The sequence below is a fragment of the Sceloporus occidentalis genome, unplaced genomic scaffold (genome assembly GCF_023333645.1).
Source record: "Sceloporus occidentalis isolate IW3139 unplaced genomic scaffold, rSceOcc1.0.p SCAF_10, whole genome shotgun sequence".
NCBI classification, from domain to species: Eukaryota; Metazoa; Chordata; class Lepidosauria; order Squamata; family Phrynosomatidae; genus Sceloporus; species Sceloporus occidentalis.
In genome coordinates this window covers 24238701-24257434 of record NW_028316990.1, presented here as the reverse complement: position 1 = coordinate 24257434, position 18734 = coordinate 24238701, and the positions used below count along the sequence as shown (strand labels likewise).

Below are 18734 nucleotides of genomic sequence, written 5' to 3'. Positions count from 1 at the left end.
TTTCCCCCTTGACAGCACAATGTCTCATTAACAGACAAAAAACATAGAACTGCGTGGGTGTCTGGGCCAGACAAAAGGATTACAAACAGAGAACGGCACCACACACATACACACATACTCACACTTAAGGATCTTTAAAAAGTTTTACCCTGAGAGGCATTGGTTTCTCTCTGGATGAATAGGAGAGGCCCACATATGAATAAAGGCAGGCCATCCCCGCCCCCCGCCCCCATAAAGTAATTAATTATAGTTATAGTTCCATGGCATCAAAAGTAATTCTGCACTGTTTCTCTTATTGAAAAATAGAATGGTTTACTTTCACGCTTTGTGAAAGAAGGAAGAAATAGTTACCTTTTGTAGTTATGTGCCTTCAGGTTGACTCTGACCCATGACAACCCTCTTCTAGGTCCTTCTGGACAAGATTTGCGAATTCCACGTTGGGCATAATTAGAACGGGAATGACAATTAAAACTAGCGCAATGACATGTCGCCCTGATGCAAATCCATGATGCCAACCGCATCTGGAATATCATGCTCTGTTCTACCCGCTGCAACTGGAAATGAAAGGATATTCCAGAGGTGGAAAAGGTAGCCAGAATGATCAAGGAATTGGGAGCTTACATGTGTGTAAATCACCGACGGGATGCCAGCCCAGGCTTCTGCTGAAATTCTCCAGCCGACGCTATCTTAATAAAAAGGAAAACTACACTATGCCTGCTCTCTTCAACCATATTAGTGCACTGTGGCCTGCTATACACACACACACACACACACGTAAGTGCATGCTTTCAATGCACACATTTTATATATGTCGATGATATATGTGCTGAGGGCCACCGTAAACATTTTCAATAGCCCTTGGAAAAACTAGTCGATGTGGGGAGGGGAAAAAAGCATTCAAAGTATGTGTATATATTACAAGGCTTGGATGGATTTCCCATCTGGCCTTCCCTTTCTCCCTGAAAAATACATCTGGGCTCCTCCGTAACTGTTTCAAGAATTAGTTTGTCTCAACAATCCCGTGGTGGGATGTCAGGGTTTTCTAATACATGTTAACATTTATTAAGTGTTAGTCTGGTGCAAAGTCTCGGAGCATTCCCACCCTCCCTTCCAGATTACCTACGATCGGGCCAAAAACAAGTGTATTGACGAAGAAATATATAGTCAGCATCTCATTAGTTAGCAATGGCTTTTGCCAAATGGCCACTGAAGGAGAGAGAGACTGGAATCCTGTTGGTGACATCTCATCCTCTATGGGAATGGCTGGAACTTTTTCGTCCCATACAAACATTCTGTATTCAGTTCTGGTTTGTTAAAACATGAGTTAAGCATGCATGATTTCACGTTGATGCACATGCTTCTGGTAGCAAGAGGGTGTTGCACAATGGCTAAATAATTCTGGAAGTGTACAGATATTCTCTCGCCGTGATCCTACATCAGTTCAGCAAAGCTATATAGTGCAACCCTGATACCAAATACCCAATATAGTGCAAAGAATGGGAATCACTGGTTGATGCACATGACTTATGTATGTATTTATGTATTTTATTTATGCATCTTATGTTATAACCTGCCTCGATCCTTTCGGAGAGGTGAGATATAAATTAAACTTATTATTGTGATTATTATTATTAAATCCACTGTGCATCTGGAATGCATGAAAGCAATACAGAAAATTGCCCAACAGGATTCTGCCTACAGCTAAACATCCACAAAATATCAAAATTAAAAGGTGATTAAACGATTCAAAAAATTTAAAACCATTTAAAAATGTAAATAATAATTCCTGTTTGCATTGCCCTGTCCACCCGCAAGCGCATGCCTGCACATTCAGTGCCATGGCGAGGAGGAAAGGGAAGGCTGTATTATTTCCTCCAATGAAGTGATGGGCTTTTGGGAAGAGATGAAAAACCCTCTCTAGTGAACCAGAGAAAGCTGAGGAAAGGAGAAGCCGGTGTGTTTTTCCAGCCCTAATGCTTCTGTTTGGAGAATGATCAGCATTTGTCTGGACTGCTTCCGGTTTTCTGCCAGATTCCGCCTGCCTGGAGTCTCTCCGCTTTCGCTCCGCAGTCCTGGGCCAGCAGGGACCAAAGACAGGACAAAACACAACATTTCCCAGCCATGCGTCTCCTTCCTTCAGGACCCTGAGTTCACCGGAGATGCTAATTGGTTTTGCAGAACCTGTCCAAATGAGTGTCTTCAGATGGAAAGGAGCTTCACATCGCCGCATGTGGTGTTGTTAGAACATAACAGCAAGGCCAAGATTCTATGCTGAGGCTGTGCATTGGAGAACTCCACATAATGCTGAAATCCTGCATTATGCTTGTATATTGAACATTAACGTGGTGGTTGTACCTGCCACCTTTCGCATATTGTGTGGCTGTAATGTGCTTGCGTATTGCCCCATCGTGCCATGGACAATGCAGAGGTTGTTGCTGGAATCCCAATGAATCAAGCACACCATCAAAGGCACTGCGGCACACCATCCAAACATGTGCAATGGCATTTGCAATGGTTACAATTGCAGAACTGTTTGTATAACTGTGAACTGAATGCAGACATTACACTGTGACCAAAAAGTACCAGCACAAGTTTGGTCAAACCTGGCGTAATCATAAATGTATTTGCTCAGTCTACATCAGCAATGTCCAAACTCTGGTCCTCCAGGTGTTTTGGACTTCAGCTCCCAGAAGCCTCAGCCACCTTGGCCAATGGTCTGGGATGCTGGGAACTGAAGTCCAAAACACCTGGAGGGCCAGAGTTTGGACATCACTGGTCTACATGGTCAAACCTGGCGTAATCATAAATGCATTTACTCAGTCTAATGTGTCCCAGTGACCGCTTGTGGGCTCCACATCAGTGACTTCTATTCTAAAGGAGATGCAGTGGTCACCACCTTGTTTCCATCCCTTGCATACCATCTATTTTGTCATCATGATGGATCCTTGAGATAGAGTGATTTTTGGCAATAGCACAGGACCATAGAGTTGGGAGATACACCTAGAGCCATCCAATCCAGCCCCCTTCTCCCATGCAGGAATACACAATTGATGCACTCCCAACAGATGGCCATCCAGCCTCTGTTTAAAAACCTCCATAGAAGGAGACTCCACCAGCCTCTGAGGCAGTGTCTTCCGCTGACAAACAGCTCTTAACACCGGGAATATTTTCAGTATTTAAACATGGCAGTCATGCCACTTTATTAGTTTTTGCCTTGGATTTCTGGCAGACAGAGGGTACAATTTTGGAAAACTATTTACATAAAGCTATTTGAAAGTTTCAAAGACTCTTTGATTTTTAAAGAGTATTTGCAGTTCGAGATTTATTGGGTGCAAATTTTTGTGCAAAAAACAGCACTTTCTGCAGAGGAGTCCGCATTTTCTAACAGAATTTTGTTCGGTGAACATTTTTTCTGTTTTCTGCACAAAACAAACATGTGGGAATTATGCATAGAACATGTCCGCACTGCAATCAAGATTTCTCAACACTCAAGAAGCACTTTTTTGTCTGGGCGGCAATTTTGAAAATATTTTCCGCCTCTCTAATCCCTAACCAAGAAGGGTAATAAAGTATTATCATCATTATTAGATCATGTGAAACCCATTTTCAAGGTGAACCTCTTCTTAGAACTCATAAACAAAACCTTATAAATCCAAGCCCATACATCCAATGCAACACAATGGGCAACAATGCGTTCCATGTAAACCATCTTGTGCTCTTTAGTGTAAAAATTATGAACCAACGAAGGGATATAAAAGGGAAAATAGTCCAAGGCAAGGCAGTCAACAATCCTTGGACACGATTTGTGTCGACCTTTGTCCCGTCATCAATTCTGCGTCGGGAGCGGCCAGTTTCGAGCCTTAAAAAACTTCTTCAATCCCTTCAGATTGACTGGTGGGAAATAGGGGCCAATGCTCTTCCGGATCCACCACTTCCCATCTTTTGCATGGTTCCCTCCTGGCCGGCTAAACTTGTACCTGAAATGCTCACCTCGGACCCACCTGGAAGGAGCAGAGAGCAAAAAGGTGAGAACCAAAGCAGGGTATAATTTCAGGACCCCAATTCCATGTTAACACTTACTTTTATTATCAAGAAATAATAGCCCTTGGGAAGCTATTGGTATTATTAGTCTACTTCTCTCAAAACAAGAAAGTGCCAAGAGAGGCACTCCTCAATCCCACAAAACACATTTGGAGGTTGCACAGACCACTGTTTTGGTTGACGCACACTTTCCTTTATGCAGCCCCCCTCCGACAAATGGAAAGCATGCTGACAGGGAAGGGGAGGACCGACCGGAGGCTCTGTGGGGCTGCCCCACATGCCGTTCGCTGGAGAAATTAATAAAATAACCCATCATATAAAAATGTCTGAGTCCCATCAGGAGCTCAATGGGAGCCACCAGGCTTGGTTAGTCGAACACAAAAAAGGCTATTGAGTCTGGCAGTGGCTGGCGGAGGGGGCGGGTTTGCCCCCCTTTGCAACCCCTTCCTCCAAGGGTCGGTCCCTGAGGGATGCTATGGGCCGGGAGCTGTTGAGCCCCTCTGGCAAAAATAACGAGGAGAGACTTTACATGTTTGCAAGAGACCCCAGAGCCTTGCATCCAACAACCCGGCACTCAGTAAAGTTTTATTCAGAAGCTAGACAGGCAACCACTAAAAACCTTGCTGTTGTTCATTACCCTGAAGCTCTTCGCTAGGCATTGGATAGCAATGTTGGGATGTCGCGGGATGTCCATAAATATTCTAAATATTCAAACATGGCTATCACGTCCCCTCTTAACCTTCTCTTCTCCAGGTTAAACATACTCAGTTCCCTAAGACACTTCTCAGAGGGCCTGCTGGTGTCCAGATCTTCCACTATTTTGGTTGCCCTCATTCTGGGTATGCTCTATTTCGGCCACATCCTTTTTAAACTGAGGTGCCCAGAACTGCTGGCCAAGTCACATGCTCTCAGCCTCATGAGAAAGCAATGGCAAACCTCTGCGGAACAAATCATGGCAAGAAAGCCACATGATAGCTTGCCTTGGGGTCACCAAAAGTCAGAAACGACTGGAAGACATGCAACGACAAGCTCAGTTGCTGTCTTCACCATCATCCCCACCATGCTAATTTGGGGATGATGGAGGGTGGAATCCAAACCACCTGGAGCAAGGCTGGGTAGGGAAAGGCTGCAAAGGGTCACTATTAGGAAGATATTTTCCAGTCCCAAACAAACATTAACACCCTGGGAGTTAACTCTTCCTCTGTCCTTGCTTTTTAGAGGGGAAAGGGGAGACTTCCCTTAGTTTTCGTGTGAAGTTGATGGAAAAAACAGCTGTTAATGGTTTTGGGGGTATTTTTTTTGCTGTTGCAAGATGGAACATCGATTTGTCAGCGATGACAAAACAGAGGCTAATCTGCACAGCCGAGATGGAATCTGGGGAGGGAGGGTGCGAATACAAAATTGTAACAGAATACCGCTTGTTACGGCAGACGGAGCATTTATCGCGGGAACCTGTGTATCCCACAGAAACCCAGGAAGATGGGTCTCAAATAACTGGCTCCCCGATGGGATTTCTCCTTGTCAGTTTGCAGTCACAGTTAAGAGTCTGTAAGCTGGAGTTGCGCACTCATAACTAATTCATATTCATGAGCCTTACATCTTCAGTAGTGGAGGAAATATGTAGGTATTGGAAATGTCTCTCAATCCTGCCTTGCCAAGCAGCAGCCATGGTGAGCAATGGAGGTCTATTCTCCTGCTGCTTGGGATGTAGCAAACTGATGTTTCCAGCTCATTCGTGCCATGCAGAGGAAATGTGACAAGGCTCCTGCTTCTCATGTTTGCACCAGAGATTGCTGGTGCAATGGAGTGGAAATGCCAGTCTGCTGCATCCCAGTTAATAGGAGAACAGGCCCCTGTCGCACTGAGAGGGAGATGCTCAGCAAGACAGGATTTGGGTGGGATTGGGTCAGGAGATGTTACTTAGCCATGCAACTAAGGCAGTTGTGCAACTAAGTGGGTGAAGTATAGTAGGTGAAGAAGCAGGTGAAGTATGCATGTGTGTCATTCTGCAAGAATCACTGATACAGATTGAGTCTCCCTTATCCATAATTCCAAAATATTCTTGGCAACTGCTCACATAGGGTGCAGCCACACTACAGAATTAAAGGAGTCTGGCACGACTCTGCCATGTCTTATCCTACGAAACCCTGGGAGCTCTCTGATAGGCCAGGCTGAATGCCTCGCCAAACTACAAATCCCAGGATTCTGTAGGATAGAGCAATTAAATGGTGTCAAACTGTTCCATAGTATGGCTACACCCCTATTGTCAAGTCTTTGCAAACGCTGATGGAGAAGACTGAGTAAAGTGGTCCCTCCACATTCGCTAGGGTTAGGGGTGAAGGACCCCCATGAATGTGAATAAACCACGAATTAAAAAAATACTATCCTTTTTACCTAAGAGAACACTTCTGTAGGAATCTCCAGGTCCTCCAGTGCAACTCTGTGGTCAACATCTGCCACAGGTTGATCATCGAATCATGCTGGAGGACCTAGAGGAGTGTTTTCTCTAGGAACGTCTAGATTCTCCAGAACAACTCTATGGTAAGCGTCTGGTAGAGTTGCGCTGGAAGACCTAGAGTAGTGAGAACATATTAACCAAAACTACAAATAATCAAATCCTCAAAAGTCAAAGCCGCAAATGTGGAGGGCTAACTGTACTGCACCTGAACCGGAGAGAGTTGTGTTCAAATCTGACACCAATCTCTCTCATCCTGACCCAGATTGATGTCAGAACCATACGAAAAGGAAACAAACTTGCCTGAGTTCTATGGACAAAGGGTGAGATACAAACCCTATTGGGGGGGGGATCCCAAAGCAATTCAGGTGCCCCCTGATTTTCCTTCTTCGTCAGCGCGACAACCCACCGCAGTACTTCTGCTGTGCCCCAAATCCCTTTCTGCCCAAAGGGTCCCATGTGAGAGTGGCAGACGGGGATGCGGTCTCCTCCGGGCCAAAACCTAAGAAGGGTTTGTTTTGATATCCACATTCCGCAATTTCCTTCTTATGCCCAGGAGCAGCTGCAGGGCTAAGCTGGAGTGCTACCACCCGTCAGACCCCAATGACATCTCCCAACTGTGAAAGTGTTAAAAATTAGGAGCGATCTTGAAGCTGTTATGGCCGGGGCCTAAATCTTCCAGACAGCTGTAATTAGTTGCAGAGGGTGCAGCTGTCTCCCTGGAACAGATGAGAGGGGCTTATTATTTTTTGGGAGGGAAAAGACAAACACAGAAGCGTTACAGGCACCCAACCGGCGGAATGAGCTGCTCTGCAAAACAGCTGAAATGGCCGCTTGCACAGAATGCGAGGGCTGTTTGTCAGAATATTAAAAATTGAGGGACGCCGGGATGATCGGGGAGCATTCACGCTGCTATTATTAATAACACTGAGTCCCCCTTAACTGGAATTCCATAATCCAAAATATTCCAAAAAGCAAAACATTTTTTAAATGGGTGGCTGAGACACCTTTGGGTTTTGATGGTTTGATGTACAGAAACCCTGTTTCAGGCACAACATTATTTAAAATACAGTGGGACCTTGTTATCCGCTGGGGTTTGGTTCCAGGATCTCCTATGGATAACAAAATCTGGAGATGCTCAGGTCCTATTAAATATAATGGCAGAGCAAAACGTTGTCCCTTATATAAAATGGCAAAATCAAGGTTTGCTTTTTGGAATTTATACTTTTGTTTTGGAATATTTTCAAGCAGTGGATGCATGAATCCGTGGATAAAAAAAATCTGTGGATAAGGAAGGCTGACTGTATTGTATAAAATGATCTTCTATGAATGGAACATAAAGGAATGTTGTGTTTAGACTTGTGTCCCATGTCCAAGATATCTCATTATCTGCATATATGCAAATACAATTATTCCAGAATCCATATACATCCAAAATCCAAAACACCTCTGGTCTCAAGCATTTTGGGTAAAAGGGGTTCAACCTACAGTACTACTATATTTTTCCTGTGCAGAATGTAGTATTTCTGCACGTAAGTAAGCATGTAAAGATGTTTCCTGTCTGGAAAATGGGACTTACGTTGTACAAAAATTTGCACATTCTTGGTGTGTATAGCAAACGACATTTTCTGGAAAGGAAACTGCTTTTCCTGCACAGAAAGTGGTATATCTATACAGATATCATATTGCCTGTGCAGAATATGATGTTTCCCATGCAAAGAATAATGTGTTTGTGCACACGATACAACCACATGTTGTGGCCCATGAAGACACCACCCTTGTATACGCTTGACTCTGGCTAGTAGTAGCCTCCCAGGGTCTCTTCCCATCACTTACTGCCTGATACTTTAGATAGGACACACCAGTGGCTAAACCTGGAATCTTGTATGGACAAAGTAGATTCTCTACTGGAGATCTGGGTTCAAATACTGGCTTGGCCATGCAAACCCACTGTCAGCCATTTGCAATCCATGGGCCCATTGAGTTAGACATTTGAGGAAATGTCTAACTCAATGTCATCCTCTTTTGGGTTCCTTCAAGATTTACTTTTAAGTAAGCCAATTCAGGATCAGTGCACAAGGAGTACAGAAGTGTCCCTCTCTTGGCTTGTATCCCGTAATGCTGAAAGGGAACACTATTGATCTCTTTCCTAATTGAAATTTAATTGTCTTTTCTCACTTAAGCAGAACCATACCACTGTGGCTTCAGCTGCCTGCCGCAAGGGCAAGGCTAAATCACTTATTAATTCTCTTAGCTGAAACTGCCAGTGTTTTCAGATTTATGGTGACCAAAATGCTTTATGAACCATCGGACGGGCCTCGTATGTTGTGCGCAGACATTTCGCAAACCTTGCTTTGCTTGAAGTCCAGTTTCACACTCAGTTGCTTTTGGCTCCACAATGGCCTCATTTTATAAAAGCACGCACAAAAACACTCACCTGCTTTTCAGTTCACATATATCAAACTTGCAGCAGCAGCAGCAGCAGCAGCAACAACAAAAAGCTTTACCTAATATATCTAGACCAACTTCTACATAAAGCACACAGACACACCGGCCAAACAAACCCTTGCATATTGCAATGCTGCTTACAAAAAACAACCAAGAGCCTTCCTTCATTTCTGCATGCACAATTCGAGCAAAGAGCACAGCTTGCTTCATGCAGGCAACATGTTGCTGACCTGTCTGCAATGAACATACAGGGTTTTTCTTTGACTTGGGCTTACCTTGGTGGTGTCTTCCCCTCAAAGGGGTTGGATGCCATTAGAGACAGAACTTCTTTATCGCTGGCCAAAAGTTTCCCAGCTAAGTGGATTATCCATTCGTTCTGTTCGTAGGTCTTTTGGAAGGGCATGGAGGGAAAGAGAAAAAAGGTTTGAAAGTCAGGAAAAGCAGAACAGCTTTGAGTGCATTGGTAAAATATGGGATTTTGGCTCAGTCATTAAACGGAGACTGACATTAAGGAACCAGAAAACTATGGGTGCATCTACACAGTAGAAATAATGCAGCTTGATACCACTTTAAGTGCTATAGCTTCATCCTATGGAATCCCAGTTCTAGTTTTACAAGGTCTTTTGCTTTCGCTGCCAAAGAGTGCTGATGCCTCACAAATCTGCAAATCCCAAGATTTTGTAGGATGGAGCTATGGCACTTAAAGTGGTGCCTTCCTACCCCCCCCCCCCCTGCGTTTATCTACAAACCTTTCAGCAGTTGGATGGGAAACTGATTTCCCAGCAACAATATATTGAGGTGTGCCATCCTTGTGCTGCCAACTCTTTTGGTCTTGAATGGACCATTAAGAGTGATTAGCTTTACAAAAGTCCTGCTTTCAATAGAGATGAATGCTACTCTGGAGCAATACAGCTGCCTGCATTTTGGGGGGATTCTCTTTGAGAAGCATGCCTTTGGGAATTGTCACAATGAGTGCTTCACTTGCAAAATGTCCTACCACATTACTGTGGAATCTGCTCTGCACCTCTACAGAATGGACTTCATGGAAAAGACTGGGTTTTTCTTCAAAACTAGCAGCAGAGGCCAGTATAGGAAAGCAAAAGTCAAGAGCCATAGACCTGCAAGGCTGTGATCCCAGTTTAAAGGCAAAGAAAGTGACACAACTATTCAGTATTAAGATAGTCAAATGCTTGTTGTGCGTGTGGAAAAATGACAAGAAAAGTGTAGGACTTGACCAAACAAAAGCTTAAAAAAATATCACAGAAATATAAATGCATGCTTCTTAGTCATGCTCAAAATAGAGGACGTTTTGGAATTCCTCCTGGACAGAAGGATGAAATATGGGACATGTCCTGGAAAAGGAAAACATCTGGTCACTTTGACTCCACATCCTGCACCAGCATAACATGCTTAAAATGGATTTACTGTATATACTCATGTAATAAGTCTAGAAATGTTAGTCAAAAAATTGACCCAAAAAACTGAGCTGACTTATCCAGAGATCAATGTAAGCTATACTTTAACTCTTATTTTAAAAAAGGAACCATCCCCTGGTGAAAAGCAAGAGCGGAATATGTCCTGGAAGCACTGACCCTCCCTCTACTCTCTCATCCAGCCAGCCTTTAGGGTTGGCACAAACAGTTATATCGGCTGGCATTTTGTAAGTTCCTTGGCATCATTTTCCTTCATCTTAGATCCTTGGTTACATGCCCCTAGCCTAGGTTTTATCCTCGACGTATCTGCGGGTCACCTCAAAATCCATAATTTTGGTCCCAAAATTTTCCCTCAAGTATATATGGTAAATAAAATACCTGTTGCTCTGGATCAAGATGTGGAGCCCTCCAGTCCCACGCCACGATGGCTGTCTGCATGGGTGACCTGCTGGGCTATATGGCAGGCTGCCGCAAGATGCCATTCTGAGGTCAGAACAAGGTGCAAAGTATGTGCTCGTCGGTTGGCATCTTGTTCTGACCTCAGAAGCAAACGAAGGTGGGTGGCGGATATGTTGGGCAGCCCAACGAGACACCCGTGCGGACAGCCACTGAAGTCAGAAGTAACGGGTGGAAAATTGGACACATGCTAGGCACCTTGTTCAGGGTCAGGATGCGCCAGTCTGCTTCTGAAGTATTCTGGCCAGTGCATAAAATGCCTAGATTTTATGCATGTTAAAAAAGCCATAACTTTACTATTTACTTAAATTTGTTTCCAACAGGTGGCTTACTCCAGAAACCGCCAGCAGAATGTATTTCAACATCCTGAGCCCTGTACATTGTCCTGGGGCTGCTGATCATTTCAGTGAAAGGAAGGAGGAAACTTTGAAATACTAATGCAATGAGATTCCGGGCTATTAAACGCCAACATTGCCATATCAGCGGCCCTCCTTCTGCATTGTCCGAGCACTTAGAGCGGGCTTAGTTATTGTCTAAAACAAAAAAGGTGAAGGCAGAGCCCGCTGTGGAAGATAGGCAATCTGAAGAGGATAAGAAAATTTTTATCCTGCAACCTTGTGTACTTCAAAAGCGCCTTCTCCTGCATTAGTTTCTCTTCGGCAAGAAAGGCTGATGATTTAAAATGAGACTCCCTTGCCTTTGAGCCATTGTCTTTGCAGTTGACTTTAGCAAGCCCAAGATCAAGATACACCTCTGAAATGGGTCATAGTTAACAATACATTCAGCGTAGTTAGCAATACGTTCTCATTTATCCGCTTGACAGTTTGCAAACAAGATATGGAAAGAAGATCCAAAGGTGGTTGAAAAACCAATGTTTCTCAAGTGTCACGAAACTGTGACGAGGCGAACCCTGGACTGATGAGAATTTTCACAGTTTGGGAATTATTCTGTTCAAAATTTGTGTGCAGTTGTTTTGTGTAGAAAAACACGGTTTCCTCAAGGAAATGGCATCTAGTTGGATCAATCATGTCTTTACCAACACTTAATAGAAAGACAGCAACTGAGATCTGACCCTCCCATGGGATGCCAAGATATTCAAAATACAGACCTGTTTATAGGAACTGAAGAAGGTGAGATGAAAAGAGACATTTATATACCAGCTAATAAAATTACAGTAATACAAGCCCTTCTCTTGGAAAGCACTGTCCCGTTGCATGTAAAGCAATTAAAAGCACATCTAGGGCAGCAATTAAGTGGCAATCCACTAACAAATTACTCTTTGGAGCTCGGAGATCCGGCACGAGTCCACAAGCATCTAAAATTTCGGATGTGCCAGCCATCCAAACACGTGAGACCTGAGGACCGCTCCCTTGGCCATGACAGGCCTTGGGTTTGCTCCTTTCAACACGATCCCGGCACTTCTCCGGTGGAAGCCTTGCCGATGGCCTCCGAAACTGGGGAAACTATTTCAGGAAGCAGGAGAAAAGTGTCGTGTATCAAGCAGTGATGAGGTGCAAAAACCAGCCTGTCGTGAGGAGCACAAAAGAGATGAGGAAGGGTTTCTCCCACAGGCCTTGTGTGGGTTTTGGCAGCTTTTCAGGTCCCAGATTGCCTCTGGTGTTCAAATGGCTGCGTTCAACAGCCCCACTGGAGCAATGCCTGTCTAACCTGAATATTATTGTAGATGATGCTTGGAAGAGAGCGATACACTTGTAGAAGTGTTAAAGGTATCCTGGGCTGCATGCACACTGCAGGAATAATCCATTTGGATGAAGTATCATTAACAATGCACTGTGTAACCGACTTCTTTTATTTCTCCTGACTCTCCAGTGGATGAGCCTGTTGAATTGTCAGTCATTGTCCACTTTCTCCTGTGTTGTTACTACCTGCTTTCAAGTTGACTACAATTTATGGCAACCCTATTAATGAAAGACCCCAAGACTCTTAACAGCCCTGTTCAGATCTTGTAAACTCAGGTCAACCATGTTTTCCTTGCCTGAAGCAATCCACCTGTCTTTCCCTACTTTACGAAGTATTACCATTTCCCCCCAGTAACTCATATCATCTTAAGATTTGTCCAAAATACATCAGACTAGTCATTTTAGCTTCTAGTGAGAGTTCAGGCTTGTTGGACTGATTCAATTTGTCTTTACATTAGTCCCTGGTATAACTGCTAGCACCACATTTCAGCAGAGTTCTCTTCTTGTAAGCCTTCTTGACTGATTTGAATTTGGGCACAGGAATGTGTGGCTATCCATACAATTTGAGTCCTGTTTATTTCAGCAGTGAAGCTAGCTGCTAGCTTTCTCCTCTTATTTTGCAGTATCTCCTCACTTTTCATCTTTGCATTTCCAACTCACAGACCCCACTGCAAAACTGGACTCACTTACCTGAAATGCAGCGAACCACATCAGCCAATCCAGGCGATAGTGGTAAGGACTGATCAGGCAGGGTCTCCGACGCAGGTCCCCAGGTTTGCACTTAAATTCGTACTCTTCCCAAACTGCAGCAGGGTCATTGGGATCCGCGCTAGATGTCCCTTGGATTATAACCTCTGTCCTTTCTTTAGTGATGCTGCAGAAAAGAGTCCAAACTTATTTTTCCATATAACAGTGGTTTAAATATCATGGCTGGCATTCTGCTTCAGGCTTAGGGCTTTGTAAATGTGGGCACAAATTTGGGCTGAGTAGTTGTTTGTGGGTTTTTCAGTCTCTGTGGCCACGTTCTAGAAGAGTTTATTCCTGACGTTTCGCCAACATCTGTGGCTGGCATCTTCAGACGTCAGGAATAAACTCTTCTACAAAATGGCCACATAGCCCGAAAAACCCACAAAAAACTATGGATGCCGGCCATGAAAGCCTTCGACTTCACATTGGGCTGAGTAGTTTCGTAATGTTCATATTCAGCGCAGGGCTGCTAGGATGCTACAATGTGCAGGTGTCCATTAAGCAATGGTAGCCAGTAGTGCAACTGATGTACCATGGCCCAATGCTTAATGGGCACCAATGTGTATTGGGGCACTTCCCATTGTGAATATGGACACTGGATACGAAGTGCCAAAGCACAAATGTGCCTGATGTACAATGAGCATTTGAGCACTCTTGCCAATGTTCAGATGTGCATCTTTGCAATTCACTAACAAGGTTTTCTTGAATTTCTGCAAGGTAGCTACGGATTATGTCCTTCCCAGTAGGCTCAGGCCAAACTGCTGCACCCTCGGCGCACTGGCAACTTCTTCCTCATCCATAACTTTTGCTGTCTTGGCCACACTCTGGTGTTTGTTGGCCTGGTTTTCATCTGAGAAATGCTGGAGGTTACGTTCCCACTCTTGGATTAGGTGGCAGTTTGGCCTGATTCAACAATGTCATCCTCACCTTTTACTGGACCAGTGCCTCCTGGTTTAAGAGCAAGTTCCCAACTGGTGCTAGATGTTGGCAGTTAAACATGCCACAGGCAGAAATCCCTACCTGAATCTCAACATATTCTCATAGTTTCCAGCCAGGACTCCCGTTGCTCAACCGGCTGAGTTTCGAGAAGCAGCCCATTGCCTGGCACTTACCAACACGCTGTAAATCCGGGACACCAAATTACTACTAAAAAGCCCGCTCCTACTGTGCTATTTGAAACATGTCAACCTTCACATAATCATATATTCATTATGAGCTGCAATCCTCTTTTTATTGGTTTACATAGGCTGGAATTACAAACATATTATAGCAGCGCTCCGTCACACATTCACAGGGTTCTGGCAACCATCAAAACAGAAACCCTCCAAGACTTGAAGAGAGACAAAATGCAGGAGGGGACCAGGAAGGGTGCCTTGGTTGGGGGAGAGATTTGAGAAACAACAACCCAAGGAAAACAAGCTAGCACTGTTCCAAAGACGCCAAGATCATCCAAGAGGTCTATGGGTGAAAAAGGGTTCAATGGAGATATAGTGTGCCTGCGTCATACGCGGGCACGGTATACACAGGTTTGAGCATATGCTCAAACCAGTGGAGAGCTGCGCAGGAGCACGCGGGGTGCAAGGGGCTGTGCATCCCATTCACTTGAATGGGATGCGCGCCTATGGCGCACGTTCACTGCTGTGCCGCTGCACCGCCACACCGCCATGCCACTGCATGCACGAGCCCCATTCAAGTGAATGAGGCTCGAGCATACACGTTTTTCGGCTTACGCGGGGGGGTGAACGGATCCCCCGCGTAAGCCAAGGGCCTCCCCAACTCATTATCAGTCTGAATATGGTACAAAAACATCTTTAAAAAGACCAAGGTTATGCTCAGTGAAGACTACACAAAACCATCAAGGATGGCTGGAAAAATTACTTCATACATAAACGGAGCAACCAGGGGAATCTCTAGGGGTGTGCGAGGGGTACAGATGCACCAAGTGACACCTTAAGAGGTGCATGTGACATCATTGCATCCCAAACATCTACCTTTAGACAGAAATGGCTTATGGTGTTTGCCTCCATCCCTTTAAATCACTGAAGATATGGTGTGAATGGGGTGAGGCTCAATGGGGGGAGATAGGAACGGCCCTAGGTTTATCCTAGGATTTTGTGGTTTCACAAGGTCTTTTGCCTTCGCTGCCAAATGAGTGCTAGTGCCTTGCAAAACTATGAGTCCCAGGATTCTGCAGGATGCAGTCATGGCGGTTAAAGTGGCATTGAATAATTTGCAAACTAAGGATGGAAAGAAGATTCAAAGATGGTTGAAAAACCAATGTTTCTCAAGTGTCAAGAAACTGTGACATGAAGAACCCTGGACTGGTGAGAATTTTCAGTTTGAGAATTATTCCATGCAAAATTTGTGCGCGGATGTTTTGTGTAGGAAAACTATGCATTATTTCTACCGTCTAGATGCACCCTTGGACTGAGGAGGGGGAGCTCTACCTCACCTGCTGAAGAACATGGGGTTCAGAATGTTTAAACCGTTGTTATTATTGCCCCCAAAACATGATTTCTTTATTTATTTAGCAACCGCTCTTGAATATACTGAAATCTAGTGTGATGTAGTGGTTTGAGTGCTGGACTACAACCCTGGAGATCAGGATTTGATTCCCAGTTCAGCCATGAAACCCACTGGGTGACCTTAGGCAAGTCACATGCTCTCAGCCTCAGGAGAAGGCAATGGCAAGCCTCCTCTGAACAAATCATGCCAAGAAGACCCCATGATAGCTCCTTCTGAGGGTCTCCATGAGTTGGAAATGACACACAACAACAACAACAACAACAACTTGAATATACTCAAGACCTTAAACCTTGCTGGGGGGAAATCTGTCTATCCAACCAACTCATCCTGGCTCAAAAATGTCCCTCTGCACCAAGTGAAAGGACACAGCAAAAGATGGGGAGAGTCGGAAAGACGGCAGCTTGGTGTCCCCCCCTTCACTGGCTGAGTCTTACCTTCCAAATGCTCCGTAGGTGTTGACTATCCTGAGAGGATTGAAGGAAGTGTTCATGACTTGCTGGGAGCTCAGCAAATTGACAACCACCGGGATGCTGAGGAAGGTGATCAGGAGCCCAAAGGATATGTTCACGACTTTGCGGATGTAGCTGCCTGTGGAAAAGGCAAGAGGAAAGCAGAGGTCCTGGGACTCTGAAAGACAGTATTTCCCTATACAAGCTCGCCTAAATCTTACGTTCCTTGGAAGAAGTCTTTCTCACAGTCCCACCATTGTCAGTGGCTCAATGCTGTGGAATTCTGGAAATTGTTGTGTCACCAGAGCCCTCTGACAGGGAAGGCTAAATGTCTCACAAAAGTACAATTCTCATAATTCCATAGCATTGAGACAGAGCAGTTAAAGCCATGTCAAACTGGATTATTTCTGCAGCACGGATGCAGCCCTGGAGTAACAAAAACGGCCCCTTCTTCCTCCTACTGTGCAACATCAAAACCTGCTATTTTTCAAAAACAGAAATGAATATTTGGGGATTCTGGGGCATTTATAACAGTCTGTGTGGCTCCCTAACCATGCTGAAGTTATCCCAATGGAAATAGGGAAGAATGCTACACCAAAAGCCCTGTGACTTATCACAACACTTGCAAGGTTACAGGTGAATCCTCATTGCAGAAACAAAGCAGTCTGATCCCACTTTAAGTGCCGTGACTATATCCTACAGAATAAGGGATTTGTAGTTTGGTGAGGAACCTGTAGAATAGAATAATAGAGTTGGAAGAAACTGCAAGGGCCATCCAGTCCAACCCCCTGCCATTCAGGAAATCCAGATCAAAACATCCCCGACAGATGGCCATGTAGCCTCTGTTTAAAGACCTCCAAGGAAGGAGACTGCACTACACTCCTAGGAAGTGTGTTCCACTGTCGGACAGCCCTTACTGTCAGGAAGTTCTTCCTAATGTTGAGGTGGAATCTCTTTTCTTGTAGCTTGCATCCATTGCTCCGGGTCCTAGTCTCTGGAGCAAGTAAAAACAAGTCAGATCCCTCCTCAGTATGGGTCACAGCAGTTAAAGTGGGGCCAAACTGCTTTATATCTGCAGTGTGGACATATCCGACATTTCCTCTCTCTTTTTGTCTTCTGCTCCTCATTCCCAACTGCTTTGTTAACTGGCTTTTGAAATTTAGACTGTAAACTCCTGAGGGCAGGGACTTTTCATTGCACCCAGCTTCTGCAAAAAATAAAATAAATTAGCTTTTTCTGGAAAGTGTTGCCAACCTCGCAACACATCTGTGTAACAACGGAATAACTAGTATTTGGCAGCCCAGGAATTTTGTGGAGCAGAGATCCTCATTTCCTCTTGACCACCATTTTAAGGAGTCCTTTGGTGACCCAGATTCCTCCCTTGGCCCAATAGGGAAACAAACATTTGCTTATTTTAAAAAGAAAAGTTTGGGGGAGAAAAGTCTCAACGTTACCCTTTTCAGCCAAAGAGCTATGCCATATCTTTCTGAAAATCTACTTCTCTCTAAATAGTCTGGAAAGAGGCTAAAAAGAAGAATGTTGAAAATGCAGCTCCATTAATAACAAAGTCTTCACATGTTAAAAGAAAAGCATGGCTAGCTTTGGAAGGATACCCTTGCTTGCTTGCTTCTTTCCCTATATGTCCCCCAAAATGATTAAGTTGTTCACGAAACAAAGCCTTGAAACAAAGCCACCAGAAAACCCATGTTCATAAATTTTGGCATCAAGATACAAGTTGAGTCTCCCTTATCCAGAAACCTGAAATCCAAAATACTCCAAATTCCAAAAATTGTCCACATGGGTGGCTGAGATAGTGACTCTTTTGCTTTCTGGTGATTTAACGTACACAAATTTTGTTTCATGCACAAAATTATTTTAAAATATTGTATAAAATTACCTTCAAGCGATGTGCATAAGGTGCATATGAAACATAAATGAATGTTGTGTTTAGACTTGGGTCCTATCGCCAAGATCTCTCATTACGTATATGCAAATACAGGTATTCCAAAATCCAAAATACTTCTGGTCCCAAGCATTTCGAATAAGGGAGGCTCAACCTGTAGAGGCCATTTTTAGTGCGCTTAATGTTGTTGGAATGAGAGGTGGTGCGAGCGATCCAATAAAAGCAAAGAACACAGTGGATGGCAGGAAAACTTTCCCACCAGATCGTATAAAATGGGCAAAGGAATGGGAGCCAGCACCAGCTATCCTGTTCGAAACTCCAAGAGCTATTGGCTGTTAAGATAGATGGCTTCAACACATTCACATGCATTTTGGCACAGCTGCTGCTACTAGCGTTATGGAATATTTATGAACACTCCGACTTCTCAAGTGTCAGCGTAAAAAAGTCTTGGGGCAGATGAGGATGTTTGCATTTTGCGCAAGGAATGACTTGCCAATTCTTTTCAAATCCATCGAAACCAGAGGTGGGCAACTGGAGAAGGTTCAAGGCCTGCATTAGACTTCCAGAAAACCTTGG

At 44.3% G+C, this 18734-nt stretch overlaps 1 protein-coding gene across 1 annotated transcript in view; it reads right to left on the bottom strand.

The window, feature by feature from the left end:
* Nucleotides 1-3701: 3701 nt before the first annotated feature.
* LOC149306226 (lipase maturation factor 1-like) overlaps nt 3702-18734 on the bottom strand; it is a 92701-nt gene continuing 77668 nt past the window's right edge. Inside the window, exons 6-9 of the mRNA XM_089539995.1 lie at nt 16241-16394; nt 13224-13407; nt 9220-9332; nt 3702-4001 (exon numbers count right to left, since the gene is read on the bottom strand). Coding sequence (XP_089396121.1) covers nt 3827-4001; nt 9220-9332; nt 13224-13407; nt 16241-16394 — 626 coding nt within the window. The 3' untranslated portion in view covers nt 3702-3826. The remainder of the gene's footprint in view (nt 4002-9219; nt 9333-13223; nt 13408-16240; nt 16395-18734) is intronic.